Source organism: Primulina tabacum, chromosome 7, assembly GCF_025594145.1.
Source record: "Primulina tabacum isolate GXHZ01 chromosome 7, ASM2559414v2, whole genome shotgun sequence".
NCBI lineage: Eukaryota > Viridiplantae > Streptophyta > Magnoliopsida > Lamiales > Gesneriaceae > Primulina > Primulina tabacum.
The window spans coordinates 24,992,368-25,013,722 of record NC_134556.1 but is presented as its reverse complement, the minus strand read 5'-3'; the positions used below and the strand labels follow the sequence as shown (position 1 = coordinate 25,013,722).

The following is a 21,355-nucleotide window of genomic DNA, read 5'->3' as shown; positions in this document are numbered from 1 at the left end:
ACGAGCCAATTTTTTGCCTGCGTTTTGTTGACATTTATTTAAAAACAATCTTTATTTTAATAATATTTTACGGTTTTACATAATTATGGTATTTAATTTATTTTTATACTCATGTAAACTGTATAGATAAATTCCTTGAATACAGTATAGTACCATGAGGCCCATCTCGCAACGTAGATCATGAAATTTATTAGGAAGTACACTGTATATTTTAAATTTGTTGCTAGTCGATTCAACTACTTGAAACAAGGATAAAGGTCACTCGAATTTGAGACTAGCGTCTTTGATGTAAATGTTACATTTCATTAGTAAGGGCATGAATATGTTCATTCTTGCAAATGGGTTCTCATTGTATGAGGCACTGAACAACTCTTCCTCGAACTTTCCAAGTGATTATCATTTATCTAGTAAATTAGTGTGCGGTTATGATTGTACACAATTAGTTATTTAAACCGAGACAACATGGAGGCTTTACGTACTAACACAACACTTTTATTCGTTTACTTACTCCATAAGATCATCAAGTGGCGAGGTTGAATGTATTTCGACATACGTAAGAGCCGATATATTGTATTCGGTGATTGACTGCTCACCTACAGGTGTAGAAATCTTATGTGATCTGATGAGTTCATAATGCAAGGAATCTCTAGCCAGAGTAAGACGTATGCATTATGGAAACATGTTTCCTTAGGTGCACGTATGATACCACTAATATTACTGAAAGGTACATCACATCGCTATCGAATTTATTTGCAACTCTCGCTATACCAATAGTTGTAGATTCGATTGGGATATATGTGTTGAAGAGACCATACTACTGTAAGCTAACCATAACATACTAGTTCTTCCAAACACTATTAGTGATACCTAGGCGATCATAAGACGAAGTTACTAGACGCTCTTGCCATGATCTGATGGGTGCAATCAGACTTGAATTATGATGTTCTTGATCAAAGAGTTGATGAAAATAATGAAGCTAATTAGGGTAAGCTCGAATAAGAACAAATTTTGTCCTGAATAACATAAAGTTGTGAACACACGGTTAGTTGTATCCTTGGACTATTGAAGGTCACACAAATATTGAATTATGTGTTTTCGATGAGATACTCAAATTCAAGGAGTTACATTTGATGATTATGTTTGATGGAGATCAAATAGATAGCTTATAAAAGAGTTTATAAGTGTATTTCATATTTAGAATTTGTAGAAGTTAGCTTTACTTCTAATTTTGTGAGGGAATTCAATTGTCTAATTTAGTGAAAAAGTTCCAAAATAGGCAGCTACAAAAAATGTGTTCATGGAAAAAAATTTATTTTCAAAATTTTCAGTTTTCATTAAAATTACAAGGTTTTTACCATATTTACCTCGACGCTGTTTGATCGTAGATCGAGATTAATATGGAATCTCAATTATTTAATTAAAAAATCCTGAATGTGTTAATTAAATATTAATTAAGTAATTTTGCTACTATGTAAAATTATAATGGTATAATCTAGAAGGGTATAAAATTAATTAATTAAATGATATTTATTTATTAATATCGTGTATTGTCAAAAGTTGAAAATACTACATGGTATAGTTGATTAAAAAAATTGCATATTTGTTAAATATTTTCTAAAATATTTTATAGTTTAAGTTGTATTAAATATCTATATTTCATAAGTTTTATATGTATTTAAAAAATGTGTTGTATAATATTAATATTTTTGCTATTTTTACATATTCGATAAATAAGAATATTTTTTTCTTGAAAATGCAGAGAAGGAGATTATTTTTGAACCTGTAAAAAGTTGATTTCAATGTCTACAATATTGATAAAAATCATGAGCTAAAATTCTTCACACAATTAAAGATTAATGGAGCAACAAGTAAAAGTGGTATCATAGAATTGTTGTTCTACCATGCTCGAGTTTTTTTACCATAACTCTCGCACTACATGGTGAAATGTCACAAAATTTTATCACAAACCAGTCAACACAATTATCTACAACTTTTGTTTTATGTGGAAGACTTAAATCAGTCAAAAATATTGCTAAAGAGTGGGTGCAAGATGCAATCAATGCATGGGTCATTCATGAAGACTAATTGCACCAGTTATATGTGTCAAATTTCTTTCCATATTTTCCTATAAATAGAGGCCTTATATTAGTTTGAAAGGAAGAGATTCCATTGTAAAGAATAAACTTTGTGTGTGAGAATAAAAGTTCTAAGTTATAATATAATTTTTTATCATTCATGAGTGTTATGTTAAATTCAAGAAAGTTTATGGCAAGCTAAATCCATTGATGTCAAGATGAAAAGATTGCATTCTTTGTCAAGTAAGATTGTTTACAGTTTTGTATATTTTTCTTTTATTTATTATGGTTTTGCTAATTAATCTTTATTTGTAAGTATAATTATGAGTTATTATTATCAATTAACATTAAATGCTTGGTAAAATAAAAATGGTTATCTTGATTTGTTGTATTAATTTGATAAAATGAATACCATATCATTATAATACAATTATTAATTCTCACTTTAGACAATAGCGTGGCTCTGTCGATTGTTCTAAATAATATATATATAGTTTAATTAACTTAACAGCTAACTTTTAATTTTCGCATCTAACTTTTACTTTATTGAAACTAATTTTTATTTTTCGCATCTAACTTATTAAATCATATATCTCATTTAAGCAATAGCGTTATTCTGTCGGTTGTTCTAAATAAAATATAATGATTTAATTTAATATTTACTTTATGAAATTTTATATTTATGTAGTTATAAATATAATTATAGATATCAAATATGAAATATCGGTTAATTTGATATTTTTTTATAGTGGGAACTATATCATATTATGTATATGTTTAAATATTTAATTATCTTTTTCTTGAAACCATTATTCATAGTGGTTTCCTTTATTTACTTTAATTAAACAATATTACATAAACCAAGATAAATCTTTGAGATTGACAAATTTATAATTTATAAACTTCATTCTTGCATTTTTTAATTTATGAATTAATAAATTTAAACTTAAAATAACCTCTATGTGAATCGATCTCATACTTAAGAACTACGCCCCATCTCCGCCTTTGCTTTGAATTAGCTACTTTTATATTACTTGTAGACAGCCTACACTTGGGTGAATTATAATTTAACTAGTAGCAAGTTTTTGGCGACGTTGTCGGGGAGGTATAAATTAATTTAAGTTTGTTATTTATAAATATTGTGTTGTTTTTACTTGTATGAGTGTTTGGAGTCGTAAAAAAATGGTAGACTTATTCGAGTATCTAAAAATTATTTAAACATAGATGATAATTCTAAAATTCAAGATAATGATAATAATAACAATCAAAAACATGATCAATTAAGAACACTTAGGCACCATATGAATCCTATTAGAACTAGTGCCTCATCTTGTTTAGTTTTTCCTCCTGGTGCATCTAATTTCAACTTAAACCTCAAATTATTCAATTTTTACCAAATTTTCATGGCTTAAATTCTGAAAATCCATATTTGCATTTAAGAGAATTTGAGGAATTTGTAACACTTACAATGATCAAAATTGCATGGATATAATTCGATTAAAGTTTTTCCCTTTTTCTTTAAAAGATAAATCTTTTCTCCATGGGGCGCACCATTACTGTTTGTGAAGAAGGACGACAGTATGCGACTCTGCATTGATTACAGAGAGATGAACAGAGTCACCGTCAAGAATAAGTATCCCCTGCCTAGAATCGAAGACTTATTTGATCAGCAGCAGAGAGCATCAGTGTTCTCGAAAATAGATCTTCATTCAGGATATAACCAGCTAAAGGTGAGGGAGGCAGATGTTCACAAGACGGCTTTCAAGACGCGTTATGGGCACTACAAGTTTATGGTAATGACCTTCGGTTTGACTAATGCACGAGCGATCTTCATGGATCTCATGAATCGTGTATTTCATCCGTATTTGGATCAGTTCGTCTTAGTCTTTATAGATGATATACTGATCTACTCGAAGAGCAGAGAGGAGCACAACCAGCACTTGAGAACGACACTCCAAACATTGAAAGACAGATAGGTATATGCCAATTTCATCAAGTGCGAATTCTGGCTCGACAGAGTGGCGTTCTTAGGCCACATTATTTCCAGGGATGGATTCGAGGTTGATCCCAGCAAGGTTAAGGCAGTCAGAGATTGGCAAATGCCTAAGAGTGTGACAAAGATCCACAGTTTCATGGGCCTAGCTGGGTACTACAAGAATTTTATTCGGGGCTTTTCTTTTATGGAGGTACTCATGACCGCCTTGACAAAGAAAAATTCCAAATTCATTTGGGGACCAGAGTGCCAGGAGGGCTTTGGGAAGCTGAAGCAAATTACAGAGCCAGTTCTAGCGATGCCATCAGGGCAAGGGGAATATGTACTATACACGTATGCATCGAATCTTGGCTTGGGCGCAGTTCTGATGCAGCATGATAGAGTGATAGCATGTGCATCTAGACAGCTAAAGGTTCATGAGAAGAATTATCTGACATATGACCTCGAGCTAGCCGGAGTAGTATTCGCTCTGAAGATTTGGAGACACTATCTGTATGCGGAGAAGTGCAAGATTTTCACAGATTACAAAAGTTTGAAGTACTTCTTCACCCAAAAAGAGCTGAATATAAGACATCGGAGATGATTAGAGCTGGTGAAGGACAATAACTGCGACATTAGATACCACCCGCGAAAGGCTAATGTGGTCGCAGATGCTTTGAGCAGGAAGAATGTAGTGATTGCTCAGCTCATAGACCCTTGCAGGCAGAGATTCAGTGATTCGAGCTTGGAGTGTACACTAGGGGGGCCTAATCTTTCTACCCTACAGTACACTAGATGTTGAAGGACATGATATGAGCATGTTAATCTTCTGATGAGTAGTTACAAAAGTGGAGACCGAGGGATGACTCCAAGGGATTGAGATTGTATTCTATCGAGGATGGAGTAGTCCGATATCGCAACAGACTATGGGTTCCTAGTGGTGATTCACTGAGAGAAGAAATTATGAAGGAAGCCCACAGCACCTCATATTCTATTCACCCAAGGAGTACGAAGATGCATAAGGATCTGCAATCTTTGTATTGGTGGCCTGGCATGAAACGAGATATTTTGCGTTTTGTATCTGAGTGCTTAACATTTCAGCAGGTTAAGAGAGAGCACTAGAGACCTGTAGGAAAGCTTAGATGACTCCCTACTCCATAGTGGAAATGGGAGAACACAATGATGGACTTTGTGACAGGGTTGCCCAGGACAGTCGGAGGGTATAATGCCATTTGGGTGATAGTCGATCGGGTCACTAAATCATCACATTTTCTATCGATCAAGAAGACTTTCACCATGACTCAGTACGCAGAGCTGTACATCAAAGAAATAGTCAAATTGCATGGGATTCCAGTGTCCATTGTGTTAGACAGAGACCTGAGATTTACATCTGCATTCTGGAAGAGTCTGCATGGCATTGGGCACAAAGTTGCTATTCATTACAGCTTTCCATCCTCAGACCGACGGTCAATCTGAGAGGATGATTCAGATCTTGGAGAATCTACTCAGGGCTTGCATGATCGACTTCTAGGGCAGCTGATAGCCGAAATTACCTCTCGCGGAGTTCACATACAACAACAGTTATAAGAATCCATACGTATTGCTCCTTACGAGGCACTTTATGAGAGAAAGTATAGATCACCGATCTATTGGGATGAGGTAGGTGAACGAGCAGAGTTGGTTCCAGACATTTTCAGACAGACTGCCGAGCTAGTAGTCAAGATCCGGGATAGGATGAAGACTACTCAGAGACGACGGGAGAGTTATGCTGATATGCGGCGCAGAGATCTATGATTTGCAGTGGGTCACCACGTATTTGTGAAAGTTACACCTACGAAGGGTGTAATGAGGTTTGGCAAGAGAGGCAAACTCAGTCCTAGATACATAGGACCATTTGAGAGTTTCGAGAAGATTGAGACACTAGCCTACGGAGTTGCCTTGCCACCGAATCCGGCGAGAGTTCATAATGTGTTTCACGTCTTGATACTGTGGAAGTACATGTCGAATCCTTTGTATGTACTGAATTATGAGCCTCTGCAGTTGACGTCGAACCTGTCATTCGAGGAAAGACCTACCCAGATTCTGAATAGGCAGGAAAGAAGACTCCGGAACAAAGTGATTCAAATGGTCAAGGTTAAGTGGCTCAATCATTCCGAAGAGGAGGCTACTTGAGAGACCAAGACTGAGATGAGGAGTCGCTAGTAATTGTAAGCTCCAGAAATTCAAACGACGTAACCTGACTGCATGCAAATCTAGGGTTTTTCTTTTAGGAAATTGTCCGATTTATTATTCTAAATGCATTAAGTACATGATCACGACATGATTCTTATGATTATATGACATGGTTTACTTGACTACATAAAATAGGGCTTTTAGCAGCATTCGATGATCGAACGAGGAACGGAGACCAGGGACCGTTGAGGAAAAATGCTTTATTAAATAATTATTTTTAATTATTTAATAAATGGTGTATTTATTATGTGATTTTCGAAAATGAGCATTTATTTCTAAGACCATATTTTAAACAGGCAGTCGACTTTTAGCAAATTGGAGGACTTTTTGAGGGTTCGAGTAATACTTTTGAAAACGTACCAAACGAAATATTTTATGTAATAAAGAGAGTAACCGCAAAGAAGTCGGACATAATAAAAAGAAACGATCGATCTAAAAAAAAGGACATCTCAATAAACTTGCAAACACTGCAAATTTCAATAGTTTCAGGTCAAGCATTTTCAATGTTTTTATTAGATTCCAAGTCTTTTACGTTATTTCCTTCTGGATTTCTGCAAAGTTTGTAATATTTTTATCTTTGTAAATTTTTACAATTTATTGTAAATATAAGTAATGTTAAGAATTTATTCCCACATTTTCCATTGTCCTTTCTTTTATTTCTCTTTGTTTTTTGGGAGATCAATAGTTTAAAATATTAGAAGTAACAATCAAATTTACTATTTGCAAAGTTTAAATAGTTAAAATCATATTTTTTATTTTTTACACAAGTTGATACTTGATACCTGACACGCTTACATCTACACAAATTTTTGCAAACAGAGAGGTATCATTGCTCAACACGATTTACATGACTAAATTGATTTCAAACTAATGCGTTGATTCAGAGATCTAGCCAATTCACTGTTAAAACTAATAACTCATAAAACAACTTTCCAGAAGCCAATTGGGTATCCGAAAGGAGTGAGGCGTGGTTTCAATTCCCACGTAAAACAAAAAAAAATTCTTACCCCTACCCATGTACTCAAAAACAAAAATTAAAAAATAAATATATTCTGACAAGTATACGAAGAATTATACGTACACATACGACATATTTATCTAAAAAAAATACATAATAAATATAAAAATGAAAGAACAAAAGCATAACATTCACAATAACCAATACATTTATTTAAGCATACAACACCCTTATACTAGGCAACTAAGTCATATGTATAAATTGTTTATCTGCTCTTCGTACAAGGAGACAACCTTGTCTCGTCGAATTTTCATGGTTGGAGTCATCAAACCACCATCGATCTGCAAGTGGAACAGAAATGGTCATCGATTCTTTTACACTAAATTCAGTCAATAATACATTGATGACATTGTTCTTGTTTGTGACTTTACCGTGAAGGGCTCATCGATAACGAGTATTGGACCAACTTGGAATGAACAGTCTGCAGTCCTGCAATGTTACCCATTCGAAAGAAACAAGAATCGCGGGGAATTAGCCACAATAACTTCTTCGCAACAATAATTTAATTTCCAAGCGTTATGAGAAGATTTAAACCTGGGAAGGCTATTTTGCTCAAAGGAATATCCATATGATTAGCTTTAACATGGATATACATAATATCCGGACAATTAAAAATGATATGTGGTTTGGCTAAACTGATAGCTCATGGCAACATTTTATTATATGTTCCAGGAAACACATTTTATCTACACAGAAACACAACGTAACATATTTTATAAAGAACTACAAGAAACAGAGAGATGTTTCAGATAAAAAGAAAAGAAAGGCGACATGAGAAGGGAGCAAAAAATATAGTTTGATGATGACGAGACTTTGCAGCTTTTTGAAATCGATGACAATGAATTTATTTTATCAAGGTTGTCCTACCATTTTCTCAATTCTCCGTGCAAAAGGTTAGTTACTTTTTCCCTGCTAAGCTCCGGGGTATCAGAATCCACCGACAACCTTTTAGCTTCTAGCATAATCTCGTCTTTATTTGGTACAATTAGAGCTCCCAGGCGTCGTCGATCCTATACATATCAGTCATACGTTATATGATAGATGATTCTGTGCATATTTTTTACCTATATTGCACTGACGCTACAGTAAATTCAGTTGACAGAAAATTTTACCTGGCCAAAGACTAGAATCTGTTGAATAAGATTACTTCTCAAGGCGGCTTCTTCAATCTCCGATGGCTCGACATTTTCACCTATTCCACCAAATTGGTAGTTAAATATATCAAAAAACTTGTTGATTTTATTTTTTCTTGGAAGGGAAATTCTCAGCAAAGTTTCTTTTATCATCTTTTTAAATTTCATACTCATGCCGCCTTGAAAACATGAATATTTTGCAAGAAATATTACAATATACCCGATGAAAGTACTATTGTATCTTTTGAACGTCCTTCTAGAACAATTACCCCCGCAGCTTTCCGACTTCTTCCCCTAGAATGAGAAGGACATATCCAACCAATATCACCTGTATCAAGCCATCCATTCTCATCTATAGCTTGTTTTGTTGCCAATGGGTTCTGAAATAGAAAGTCCAATTCCAAAAGAAAACCCTATTAGATTTTTGTTTAGTAGACGTAGCATTTCTGAATTCATCACCATTCTGTTGCTTGAAGAATAAAACTAATATATTTAGATTTATAAACTCCAGGAACATCAAATATAGGGATATTAAACAGAAACCTAAGACTGTGAGGTCGGTATATATTTTGGTTTTATGTTTCCTTCTCATGTAATATAAATGCCGACACTTTGGGACTCCGGAGAGATACAGGCAAGTATGAGTTTGTATTCAGAAATGGCCATTTTTCTCATGGCTTGTGATAAAAGTACAAAATAGGCTAGCTTAAGCATCAGATACATGTGGTGAATAGTTACATTGCAGATCCAACACTAAAAGAACTCATCTACGAAGAAGTTTCTTCAACTTGATAAAAGAAAACATTAGAAAGTAGCAAAATTTATCATTGGGTAAATATTTGTACAATTTTAGGTGAAATTTTGAATAATAAATGAGAGAACATCGATAGGATGTCAATGTTTGTGGAGATGTTCAATCTATGAAGTGTAGTCATATGTATTTCCATTCCTTCTATAACATCGATTTTCAAAATGCACCCTTTGTGTGCATAATAAAGTTTTTCTTTATCGTGTTCCTATACCATATTGAGAGACAAAATGTTATATTTATCATCATAGAAATGAAATTTGCTATTTATATGAAGAGGAGATTTAACAACAGACCTTGTAGTAACCTTTCATCATTTGTGGACCCCTAGCTTTGACAATGCCTTTTGAACCACAAGGAAGGACTGCATCGGTTTCAGTATCTACAACTTTTATTTCCGTATAACGAATAGGATGCCCAATTGAACCAAGAACCTTCAGGCATTCAATTCGTTACGTTGATAATATGCATAACATTCGAGATAGCCAACAAATAATGCATCTCATACAATATCATCCTTCAACTGCTAAAAAACCAAGAACGACAACAATGTAGTCTTTTTAAAATCGCTTCACAAGATGGTATCAAATTTTCTATATTAGAAATAAACGCATGGTTGCTGTCTAAGAAAAAAGTGGTGTGGAGCGAAATTTTTCAGAGAGTGATAGATGTAGATGGCAGTCTAGGCCTTCCTTCCACATTGTCTTTTTACCAAATATTCACTGCATATGACTAAAAAAACTGTGAAATTTCATTCTTTAAGAAACTGCTATTGATGTCAAATTGACATTAAATTGCATTAATACAAGAGCGTCAAAAATTTTTCGTACGTTACAACTTGGACTTCGAGCCGCAAGAACAGGGGATGATTCTGTTAAACCATATCCATTTTGAACCATTATGCCAACTGCCTGCACAATTAGGATAGAGTAAGACAAACAATACAACTCAATCCCCTCCATGCTCAATTAAAAGAGTAAAACATTTAACCTCAAAGAATTTGTCCACATGTGAAGGCAAGCTGCCACCTCCACTTATGCCAGCCTGCAGAATGTCAAAGGAAAAAGCCGCCTTCACTTTTCCTTACAGGATCATTTTGTGTGATAGTGGCAGCCGATAAATAGTTTTTTATCATTTATTTTGCGTCCTTCTCACACAAATGCAGCGGGAACAAATTGTATGAGAGATAGAAACTACAGTTATGACCTGTCTAATGTTGTACTATCTTAGACGCAGCTAGTAAATGATAACAAACATGCATAACTTTACATAATATGGCAAACCTTTGATATGCCAATAGCACTATGGATTTTGCTGTAAATAACTTTTTTTGCCAACATATGTAATGGCAACAACATTCCGGCAATTATCCTTGCCCACAGCCAGTCAAAGATAGAAACAATGTAAGAAGGTTGCTCCAGATTTGTTGTCAGGCATTTCCCCTATTAAAAAAAAGAAGGAAGAGATTGATTAAGCTTTAAAAAAAATAGTAGAGTAAAAAATTTCTAACCATAAATCATGCTATTATCGGGGAATGTCATTAGGGTATATAAATCTTCAAAAAAAAATGTATTGCTTATGAAACCTGTTGAGATCATAAATGACCATAGACTCGTATTATATTGAACTAAAGGGACAGTACACACACTGTGGAGTTGATGGTTAATGATTTTCAGATTGGTGTTTAGGAAAATAAACACTTGTCTAATGATCTCAAAAACCAACACCAACAGAAAGGAAGATGATTAAGTTCAACCTCATATATTCGTTTGGCCTTCATGTATACTAAACTGATCCTGAAGAACAAAAGAGCAACAAGTTCAAAGATTATTAAGTTCAACCTCATGTATTCGTTTGGCCTCCATGTATGCTAAACTGATCCTTAAGAACAAAAGAGCAACAAATTTACGAACAGTAGAACTTGAACTGATTTGCTTTTGAATTCCGCTGCAATTCATGAAACCAGTTTCAACAATAACAAAATGTGATAGACTTTAAAATCCAAATAGGCTGCAAATCTAAGCACAAGAAACTAATATACATGAAAGACCTCATTATTCCTACATAGAACGCATGGCTGAGAAAAGTTGCAGCACCGGTGTTTGATAAAGAAATATTCAGAAATAAAACCAATATCATGAGACAAGAACTAAAGGAAAATCATATATTAAGTTGAAATTAATCAAGCTGCAAGTGCAAAAACAATCTACTAATTTAGAAGTGGAGACTATAATTCCTGAATCTGCGATAAGATAACTAAATAAATGTAATACTACATCCCAGGTTGGATCGTGGTAAGGGTGTGAATATAGATTTATCAGACTACGAAATATACACTAGCAAACTAGAAATAGGTTTCAGAAAGCAAACATGGATATAAAGTAGTTGATAATAGAACCATTCCATGCAGTCGTGCATGCAGGTCCACGGGCCTTACCGCCAGAGGTGTAACAATAAATGTTAAATGACATAGAAGGATAAAAGTAATGCTTAATAAGCACAAACCTGTAAGGCTGCGTTTGGCTGGAAGGATAGGATAAACTAATGATTAGTATGTAAATGATAAAGAAAATGATTGTGGTAGGATTGTAATATATGGTGTAAAATAATATTATGTTTGGTAAGATTTTTAAGTGTAGGATAATTTTGAATTTTTTGATGAGAAGACAAAATTGCCCTTCCCCTTCGCGGCGGCGGCGGACGGCGGCCGGAAACGGCAGGCGGGAGGTGGCGGCCAGAAACGGTCGGCCGGAAATTTCGACCGGCGCCGGAAATAGTCGGCGGCGGCGGAGGCGGTCGGCCGGGGCTCGGCCGGCGGTACGTCGGCGGTCAGCCGGCGGTCGGCCGGTGGCGATCGTGGCGGAGGCGGCGGCGGTCGGTGGCGGGAAGTGGTGGTGAGTTTGAATATAAGAGAAAGGTAAAATTGAAAAAATAGGAGGTATTAAGAGTTGGATAAATAATCCTAAGGGGTGAGGAGGTATTATTTTAACCTAACTAATATAACCTAATCATTAATAGGAGGGATTGACTTGGTTAAATAATCACGCGTACCAAACAGCTGACTAGGTAGGATAAAATAATCTATCCCGGCTAATCATCCGAACCAAACGCGGCCTAATAATATGAATCTATGCTTCAGAAACAAAAATTCGACTATGTCACACTAGTAAAAATAACTGCATTAGGATAGAAAATTATGTCACTACACAATACCTCACTATCTATCAAATCCCATCATTATGATAAATTGTTTAACGAAATAAATAATTGACATTGCATAAAATTTTCTTTATATTCATTGGTTAATGATTTATTAGTTTGATCATATAGCATCGATTAACTAGTATATTTAATAATACGAATTTGGAGAACTAAGATTACCTGTATAATGTCTCATATACTAAAGGAACAGATACAACATAATGAGGCCGGTAATGACGCAAGTCATCCTGCAATCAAAGAAAAAGGCTGATTGTACTTTTAAGGCAGAAATCTGTCAAAATAATCCAGACAAAAACTAAAATCTTCAAAGAGAAAAATAGGGAATTAGAATTTCATGTAAAAAAAGACATGCAACTCAGGTCCAATCAGGAGAAAGTATGTACCCTTAGATTTTTCACTGTTGTGTATACATTCTCGATCCCATGGGTAAATGTGAAATACTCACAAGCTCGCTCATATGCATGCCAGGGTGGAAGCATGCTAAGAAATCTATCCCCAGGAACAGCGGGAACAATTTCCCATAAGTTTGTAATCTTGGCCCAAAAGAAATGAGAATAGTGTCAGATAGTCTTCAATAATTGTTCTTGTGCCAGTAAATGATTGACTACTACTTATGAAAATGAGAGTGTGACCTTTATCATTTTAATAAAATAATATAAAGTAGAAAACTTCAACAATGTCATCTCATATTCGTCGGAAAAATACATTTACTCCTAATTTAACTGAATTCACTTCAAACTTATGTAATTCTAAACCATCGCTCTTATAACTATTAAATCCAAGCCTCATTTTTCCTCGTCAAATTTCAACCACCTACCCAACTCTGCATCAAAGAATGAAAGGGATGACCACTTTCAATTGTCTACATATTGTGTATCGTCTCTATCTTTATTTTATATGTTTCTATATACATTATATATTTTTGACAATTCTTTCTTTCTTACAACCATTACATTACTAAAAATAAATCCACTACAACTCGAGGCAGTAGCAAACCATAACTCATGAATTCGAAGTTGAACAGTAAACCGTTTAGTACTAAGAGATTTTAAAATATGTATAGACTACTCGAGCTGAAGACTGTCCGGGTTAGAATATTTGGACAAACGACAAGGAAACTCGAGAAAAAAATCGAGTTGTCTGGAGACAGACATTTGGGAGCTAAAGGCCATCCAAGAACTCGATTAGTTTATAAGTTGGAAGATTATAACCTAGCAGTCGGCAGCTCGGGAAGATACTCGAGGAGATGTTGATTACTCCAGAGACAAACATTCGGGAGCCAAAGCCCTGCGGGAACTCGACTAAGCATATATATGTGTGACCCAAGAAAAAGTCGTTACCAAACCCAATAAGTCACATATGGACGGAATTGATCCTGCCGTCCGTATGTGACTTGTCGGAAAAGAGGTAAGTAAGAGCATAAGAAAGATCCGTGTCAAGTGGTGGCAACTGAGTGTATATTTATTATATACCCTTCATGTAAATCATAGTGAATAAGGTGTTGCGGAACGACAAAAGTTACAAGTATCCAAGTGTAACTAATCTGTTGTATATATTCTTATTTTTAACTAACCAACTGTTGTCATATGTTACCATGCCTCAAATTATTGTGAAATATAGATTAGACAGGTGATCAGAACTCAGGAACTTGGGAAGTGAGGTCAGGAAATAAGTAGGCAGATGCATTACACAGCTTGGCAGAAAATGAACGGAGTCAACAAACAATAAGAAGTCCGGAGTCGAAAGTTGACAAAAACTATCCTCCGAGATGTAACAGAACTCAAAATTTACTTACAGTTTGTTTTCATCTTATATCGGCAGAGGCACGGCTGAGGGTACTCAGTATTCAGTAATTATCATGTTATTGTTTTAGTTTACTATTTTGTTCTCAAAGTTATGAACAACACTCAACAAATATTTTGGAAAATTAGAAATGAGAAAATCCCAGTTTATACTACATTTCCAAACATAATTTAAATAACACAAGAGCCTGTTGATCGGAGATGGTCACGGTGGATGACCTGATCCCTCCGTTCTGGGATTTTAGTGGGTCAGGGCATCAAGGAGAGTGTTGCAAGATGCAAGTATATAAAATATCATTTGGACACATATGCCAAATGGAAATATATCGAACAAAATTTTCAAAACACAACTAGTTAGTCTATCTAGAATTACTTTAGGTTATCACTCTTAAAAAATAAAGACATCTACAAAAATAAATAGAAAAGTGTCTGGTGCTACTTTCTCAGCTGTCCATGGTGACTGTGGACTCATATCCTAATTCTATTGGCAAAAGATAGATTAGTATTACCAGAAAATACAAGAAAGAAACAGCCAACCTGGTGCAGTAAATTCTTGTGTGTAAGCATAACTCCTTTAGGATTCCCTGTTGTGCCACTTGTATACATAAGTGTTGCAACATCATCAGAGTTGATTATTTTATAAGTATACTGTTTTCCTGGAATAAATATGATTAATCAGTAATATCATCCTGTTTAATTTGTTTATTATTCAGAAAAGTATACACCAAACTTTCATAAATTGATTTTTTCCACCTAAGATGCTAAGTATATTGCTACAAATCCTGAAATAAAAGTGAAAATGCATTACGACAACATTATAATGGGGCACTGAATTTCATAATAATTTCGAAGCAAGTTAACTAATATGCATCCAGTACAAGAGCTACTATGCTAAGAATTTAGTCTCAATCAACGTGTTCAGCTGCACATAACATAGGGATTAGCATAGAAGACATCTTAAACAAAGCTGACTTCTGAAAATGTCAAACAAATCACTCGCCGATTTTTCGTGAAAATCGAAGAGAGGCTACAAAAATGTTAACTTTAAGTGCAATGTCCATTCCAATTTCCTATCTTAGTCATTATGCAATCACAGTTAGCTATCACTAACAGGCACAATTGAGTAGAAACAGAAGAAAGACTTACTATCATCTTCTGAACAAAGTAAAGCTTTATGACTCTCAAGACCCAAATCTATTATTTCCTTATATCCATAAATAGGCATTTCTAACGCTTCTGCATTTGTGATGCTTGATTTGTCTCCCCATAGCACAATGACAAACCTGATGGTGACTTGAGAATGGAAGATTCCTGAAACCTTGTTTAGCATAGCAGGATCATCCACAACAAGTGCAATGCTGCACTTATAACAACAAAAGATATACTTAGTCTAAGAAACATTTCAAGCAAAATTAACAAAATAAGTCTTTTTTCCTAATTGGTCAAAATGCAACTGATTTTGTTTCCAAGACTGCCCTACTTAATTTGGAGAATTCCTACTACATCATCAAGGAAACTCGAAGGAGATGGTGGGAACCAAATGTACAGTGACTAGAATTTTATAATGACTTCGTCTAGCCTCAGATAAGTGACAGTTGAAAGACAAGGAATCTCATTTTCATTTGGCAAACACAATTCAATTTCTTCACTCTGAGACATTCAAAACACAAATAAGAAAACACATATGATGCCACAAATAATAGTGAATAAATAAATACCTGTCATTAAAATCATAAGAAATTTTTTCCAATACTATTACTTTAAAATAAAGTTTAAAAAAATGGATAAATATGACAAACACATAATAAATATGCAAATAAGAAACGAGAGTAAATAAATAAGTATTATGAAAAATTATTCCTAGTTGGAGATTTGGATATGCAAATGTTCCCAATATTACAACATAAGTAAAGTAAAAAATATATATTGAATATGGTTAATAAGATAATAACAACAATAAGATAATAATACTATTGAATATAATAATATATATGTGTGTGTGTACATAATATAGGCAACCTTCTGAGACACGTGACCCAACCTTACCTTGGCTAAGCATCCACCACGCATAGAACTTAAGCTATATATTTTTGCCCGTACATAGGTTAGAAGTGCCAAATTCGTGGGTTTGGATTGTGAGAAAAGTAGGAAAAAGTAGAAATAAGAGGGGAAAGAGAGGAAAATTAGGGAAAAATAGATAAAATTTTAGGAAAATTCTTGAAAATTTGCAGAATACTCTCTTTTACCCAGAGAACTTTTACAAAAGGAGATGCCAAAAAATGCTCAAACAAAAAATTATTTTGGAGTCAAAATTGTGAAAGGGCATCTGACGGAAAATCAGTATTACGGTACTGTTTTCTAGCTTAATATTTTCAACCATGGTTACGAGACAAATTTTTTTAAAAAGGTACTGTAGTATATTATATGTCAGCCTGAGATTTGAAATGTCATTAGCAATAACATTTTACGGCAGCAAATTTATTTTAATGAGCGTTTTAAAAATCTCAAATCTTCGGCTTGGAATTTTATAAAGTGTTCAATATAAAGGTTGTGGATCATAAAAAAGCACATAATGGAAGAAGGCCAGCCATGTGTGGTAGCAAAAAATATGAGTAATAACTAAACAAAGTCCAGCTTGCAAGATTATGGATATCATTTATCTGAGTTCACAGAGAAGTAGAGTTCTATCTCGTTGGTTGCACAAGCTAAAATTTCAAAGCTGGAAATGGCATTGTGAGAGCATATGTTACACTAAACATCCAATTTTCTTATACTGTAAGGTGATTTGTGAGCTCTACATATTGGATATTCATATGGCTATTTAGTTTGTTAGGTTATGTCCAATTTATATAATAGGATTAACAAAATAATAGCTCTTATAGAAAGTCTTGTAGATGTACCATTCATGACCAAACAACACAAATTCTACCATAATTTTTTTTAAATTAAATCCTACTGTTTTCCTTTTATTAAAAATTTCATAGATACAAGTGCAATGATTCCACTCTAGTTTGAGTTAACCGTGTGGCTCATATATCACAAACAATGGAAGACTATGATAGATCTTGGTAAGACATATGTTATGTAAATTTTTTTTTTACCTCCAATTCCAATTAGATAAAAGCAAATCTGAAATTGTACGTCTCATCTAACCTTTCAGAGTGGTTGTAAATCTGCAATAGCTCTTCAGCAGATGACCTTGTACCTCGCACAACATTGATTGCTCCGGTGGCCATAATTCCTAAGGACAACATACCAAATAAATATGAGGTCATGCAGTTACCTATGGACAACAAAATAGACGTTCACAAATCCTGTTTCGAATGAAAGAAAATCACAATTTCCGGCGGACATCAAAAAGAACATCATAATATCAAGAAAATTCATTCATGTTCCCCTAGAAACCAATAAAAATAGTGGAGTAATATCTTAAGAATGAAAAGGAACGCACAATAAACCTTGCACAAGAATGATTCCAGTACCTTCACTACATCAATGTTTGACAATTTATTTGGTAACAAGCTAGCGCTAATAATAGTTCATTGTAGCCCTTCAATTAGAAGCATAATAATACATCATACATCCTTCATAAAGTTAATAGTTATTGTTCAGCCAAGGAAGAAGAAGATATCATGAAGTTGAAGTAACTATACATGGAACAGTGCTGACATGGAAAGGAACATAAGCCTCACATTGCAGATGCTAAAATGATCTTAACTCTAATATTAGAGTTGGATTTGCATTCTAGGAACAAATATAGACAGCAGACCTGGTTTTGCAGCTTTGTTTATGCCAAGGTTATCATTTTTCCACGCATCGCGTACGCATGTACTTCAGCTAAAAATAGCGCTTATTTTTTTCAAGCTCTAAAAGAAAAGGAGAACTACCATACCTTGGTCCGCAATAAGCCACCTGCATGAATTATCAGCAAAAAGGGCAATCTTTTCATCTGGCTTTAATCCTACAACTCTTACACCTTCACAGAAATTCAAAATTTCTTGCTCTAGCTGAAATTTTGGAGGTAAAAATTTTCTGATAGTCAATAGAATAGAGAGAAGAGAGGAGTACACAAATTATATGGAAATCAATTATTTTTCTAAAACTTCAAACCAAATGGAAAGCATGTGAATAATAATATAAAAAGCAATAAACAAATATATTTGGCTGCATTGTGCATGTTCCACCATAACTTCTATTAGTAAACAATTTGACATGTTCAAACATAAATTAATTTTGTGTCATGAGTTGTGGAGTTTGATTTATCCCAAGCATGCCTTTGTGATTCCTATCCTTGTTTGAAGTTCCAGTGAAATGGTAAAAAAATTTCTTAACTCGTGTATGCATTACCCGCTGCACATCAGGTACGCAAGAGTTGTGCGTCTATAACGCAAATCCATGTGTTGTTCCTCTCACCAAAATGGAATATTGGCATGGCAATTATTTAACTTAGGCTCCCATATTACCCACTGTAGTGAGTTTAAATAGCCATGCGAGGTATGCATGCATGCCAAAGGAAGTATTCTGGCCCTGTTGACTAGTAAAATTTGTGCCATCTCCAATTCTAGGAGGTCAAACTTGCAGGTTTAAAACAGAGTTCTTTTGTCTCAATTAAAGGATGTCAACAGCATTGGATTGTTACCAGCGATTGATATTTTGGCGGAAAGACTGTTGATAGGTCAAATTGAAACAAATATTTTCACATCAACGATGATTCTTTAAATGCTCATTTATTAGGTCGATTGAATGAGTCGTGCATTTTATGGGAAAAATTATTACCATAAGCTTGTAGCTTTTGATACATCAGAACACCTAATTTGATCTACAAAGCATCGATATATATTATATAGTTTCATAAATCAAGTTTGAACCAAATAATTATAGGCCTTAAAAATTGAGAGAACATGCAGCAAAGAAACAACAAAATTGACCTGTCCATAAGTCAAATTTGTAGGTGGGTCATGGTATGGATCATTTAATGCCACACGTTCAGCAAATTTTTCGGCACAACTGCTCCAAATATCAGGAACTGTAGTCCATTCTTTAGAGGGTAACACCCCGTCCCCAGATATCAACTTACTTTCTAAAATGGGAGAGAACTTTCTAATTTGCATTTCCTTTGTCTGAAAAAATAAAAAGAATGAGATTTTTGAACACTTCTATCTTTTACACACTTTTCATCATAATTTCTACATCACAGAATCATCCATAATGAAAAAGGAGTAAGAGAAGAAGGAATAAAAACACAGTTCTATGTTTCCAGAAATATTTATGAACTAAAAAGAAAAAAGGAAAACCAATGTCACCACGCATACCACGAGAAAACAATCACAGTCTAAAATACACTTTTACTATTATCTCAAGTTTTTGAGTACATAATTCATCATCAATTTCTGCACAATTTGCCGATGCCAAAGCATTAAAATGAAAAAAGAAAGAAAGAAAGCTTTGTTAAACAACGTTCTTTTAAAAATAAGAGCCTAAAAAAGTTATAAGCCAGAAAATACAGCTTTTAATCTTCTGCTTCATCTCCTTTTTGAAAAATAATAACAAAAATTCTATTTTCCACAACTCAAGTGTAAAATTTCTTCTTCTTGTGGTTTAAAAATCCATTTAAAAAAGCCATATTTCATAAAATTTGAAGTCAAGTAATATAGTAACCAAACGAGCTTTTTTACATGATTATTACTTCAGGCTTGTTATCGTGAAACTCGCCGAGACAGTTTTCTGATTCATGTCTATAACTCCCCTCTCAACTTCTAGAGATTGTAGTTTTGAACTCCAACAAGTTACCGACATCAAGCAGATCATCAATTATCGAATCAAAGAGGTACATTTCAACTTTCCAAGAACAACTAATTCATTCAAATACAAGGTTTTCACACAGTATCAACATTCAGTCACAAGCTTCTTCCAAATTACAGTCAACTGATGATTTGAAACTTTGAATAAATAAACTTAAATTTAAACGAGTTTCACCAAACTGTCATTGATCAACCGAAGAAAAAAGGGAAAAATCACAACACGCCCAAATGGACAATTGAGAATAGTCATTAGTTATAAAGCAAAAACAATCCCAGCGAGTTATCACCTCGAGCAGCCACTCAAAAACAAGATCAAATTTCAAAATGCAAAAAACATTAAATTCACAAACAATGTCCTTAAATCACAAAAGGGCGTTTCCCAAAAATAATTTTCAAGCCAAAACGCAGAAAAACAGAAAACGGGCACTCAAGAATGACCTCTGCTTCGCAGTAAACTCGGAAACTTCGATTTCTCGTAAGAACAAATGAAAATCTTCTATGAAGTAACTTGCAGTTGCTCAATGTGTTCTGCTCCAACAACAAAGGCTTTAAACCGTGCTTTGGATCACATGGTCTCCAGATTAAGCTAGAATTCAGATTCATCATCATGAAATGCCCAGGCGTGAGAATTGAGAAGGGGGTTATAACTATTTTTACATAGAACAAATATATTAGCGTGCGTAAAATCAAGAATTTTCGCTGCAGGAGGACAAAGAACAAGAAATCTTAAAACATAAGAGTGTATTGATCTTCATTGGTAGGGACAACAATGGGCAACATGGAAATTTCCGGAGTTTTTTTGTGTGGGTTTTTAACTTTTAGGACTGATTCGGTGGTACGCAACAAGGTCATTCCAATTTCGTTGGCCAGCTATAATGCACATTAACTACACCGATTAACTATTTCCAGCTTCGCATAACTATTACCAAAATGTTAGATACTGTCTGGTAGTTGTGAACACTGATAGCTGCAAATAAAATATGTTTATTGTTTTCGATTCCAGTGGGCGAGGGGGTTCGTATCTCGAACAGTTCGAGAACAATCCTGGTACTGGGACACGTTATGTCACTAGACCAAATGGTCAATGATTGTGGATATTTGTAAGCTTATAAAAAAAATAAAAATTTATTAGTAAAAGTAGTGGAAAAGATTTAAATATAAACTTTGGACGTATAAATGTTTGGGAATGACTAATCCATAAGTTGGACATGTCAGACAACACAAACAACAATTTCAAAATATAAATATTCATATTCAAGATCCAACAACATCAAGCAAATCATAAATTTGCA

At 34.3% G+C, this 21,355-nt stretch overlaps 1 protein-coding gene across 1 annotated transcript; it reads right to left on the bottom strand.

The window, feature by feature from the left end:
* Positions 1-7,339: 7,339 nt before the first annotated feature.
* Positions 7,340-20,962, bottom strand: LOC142551190 (long-chain-fatty-acid--[acyl-carrier-protein] ligase AEE15, chloroplastic-like). Its single transcript, XM_075660280.1, has 18 exons — positions 20,502-20,962; positions 19,191-19,382; positions 18,155-18,269; positions 17,416-17,503; positions 15,409-15,620; positions 14,800-14,918; positions 12,844-12,993; positions 12,620-12,687; positions 11,080-11,185; positions 10,522-10,680; positions 10,229-10,282; positions 10,069-10,149; positions 9,535-9,672; positions 8,651-8,810; positions 8,410-8,489; positions 8,165-8,307; positions 7,669-7,726; positions 7,340-7,578 (listed from the first exon to the last, which is right to left on the bottom strand). The coding sequence occupies exons 1-18, from the start codon at positions 20,670-20,672 to the stop codon at positions 7,486-7,488; spliced, it is 2,187 nt and encodes a 728-aa protein (XP_075516395.1). The 5' UTR covers positions 20,673-20,962; the 3' UTR covers positions 7,340-7,485.
* Between the last annotated feature and the right edge of the window lie 393 nt (positions 20,963-21,355).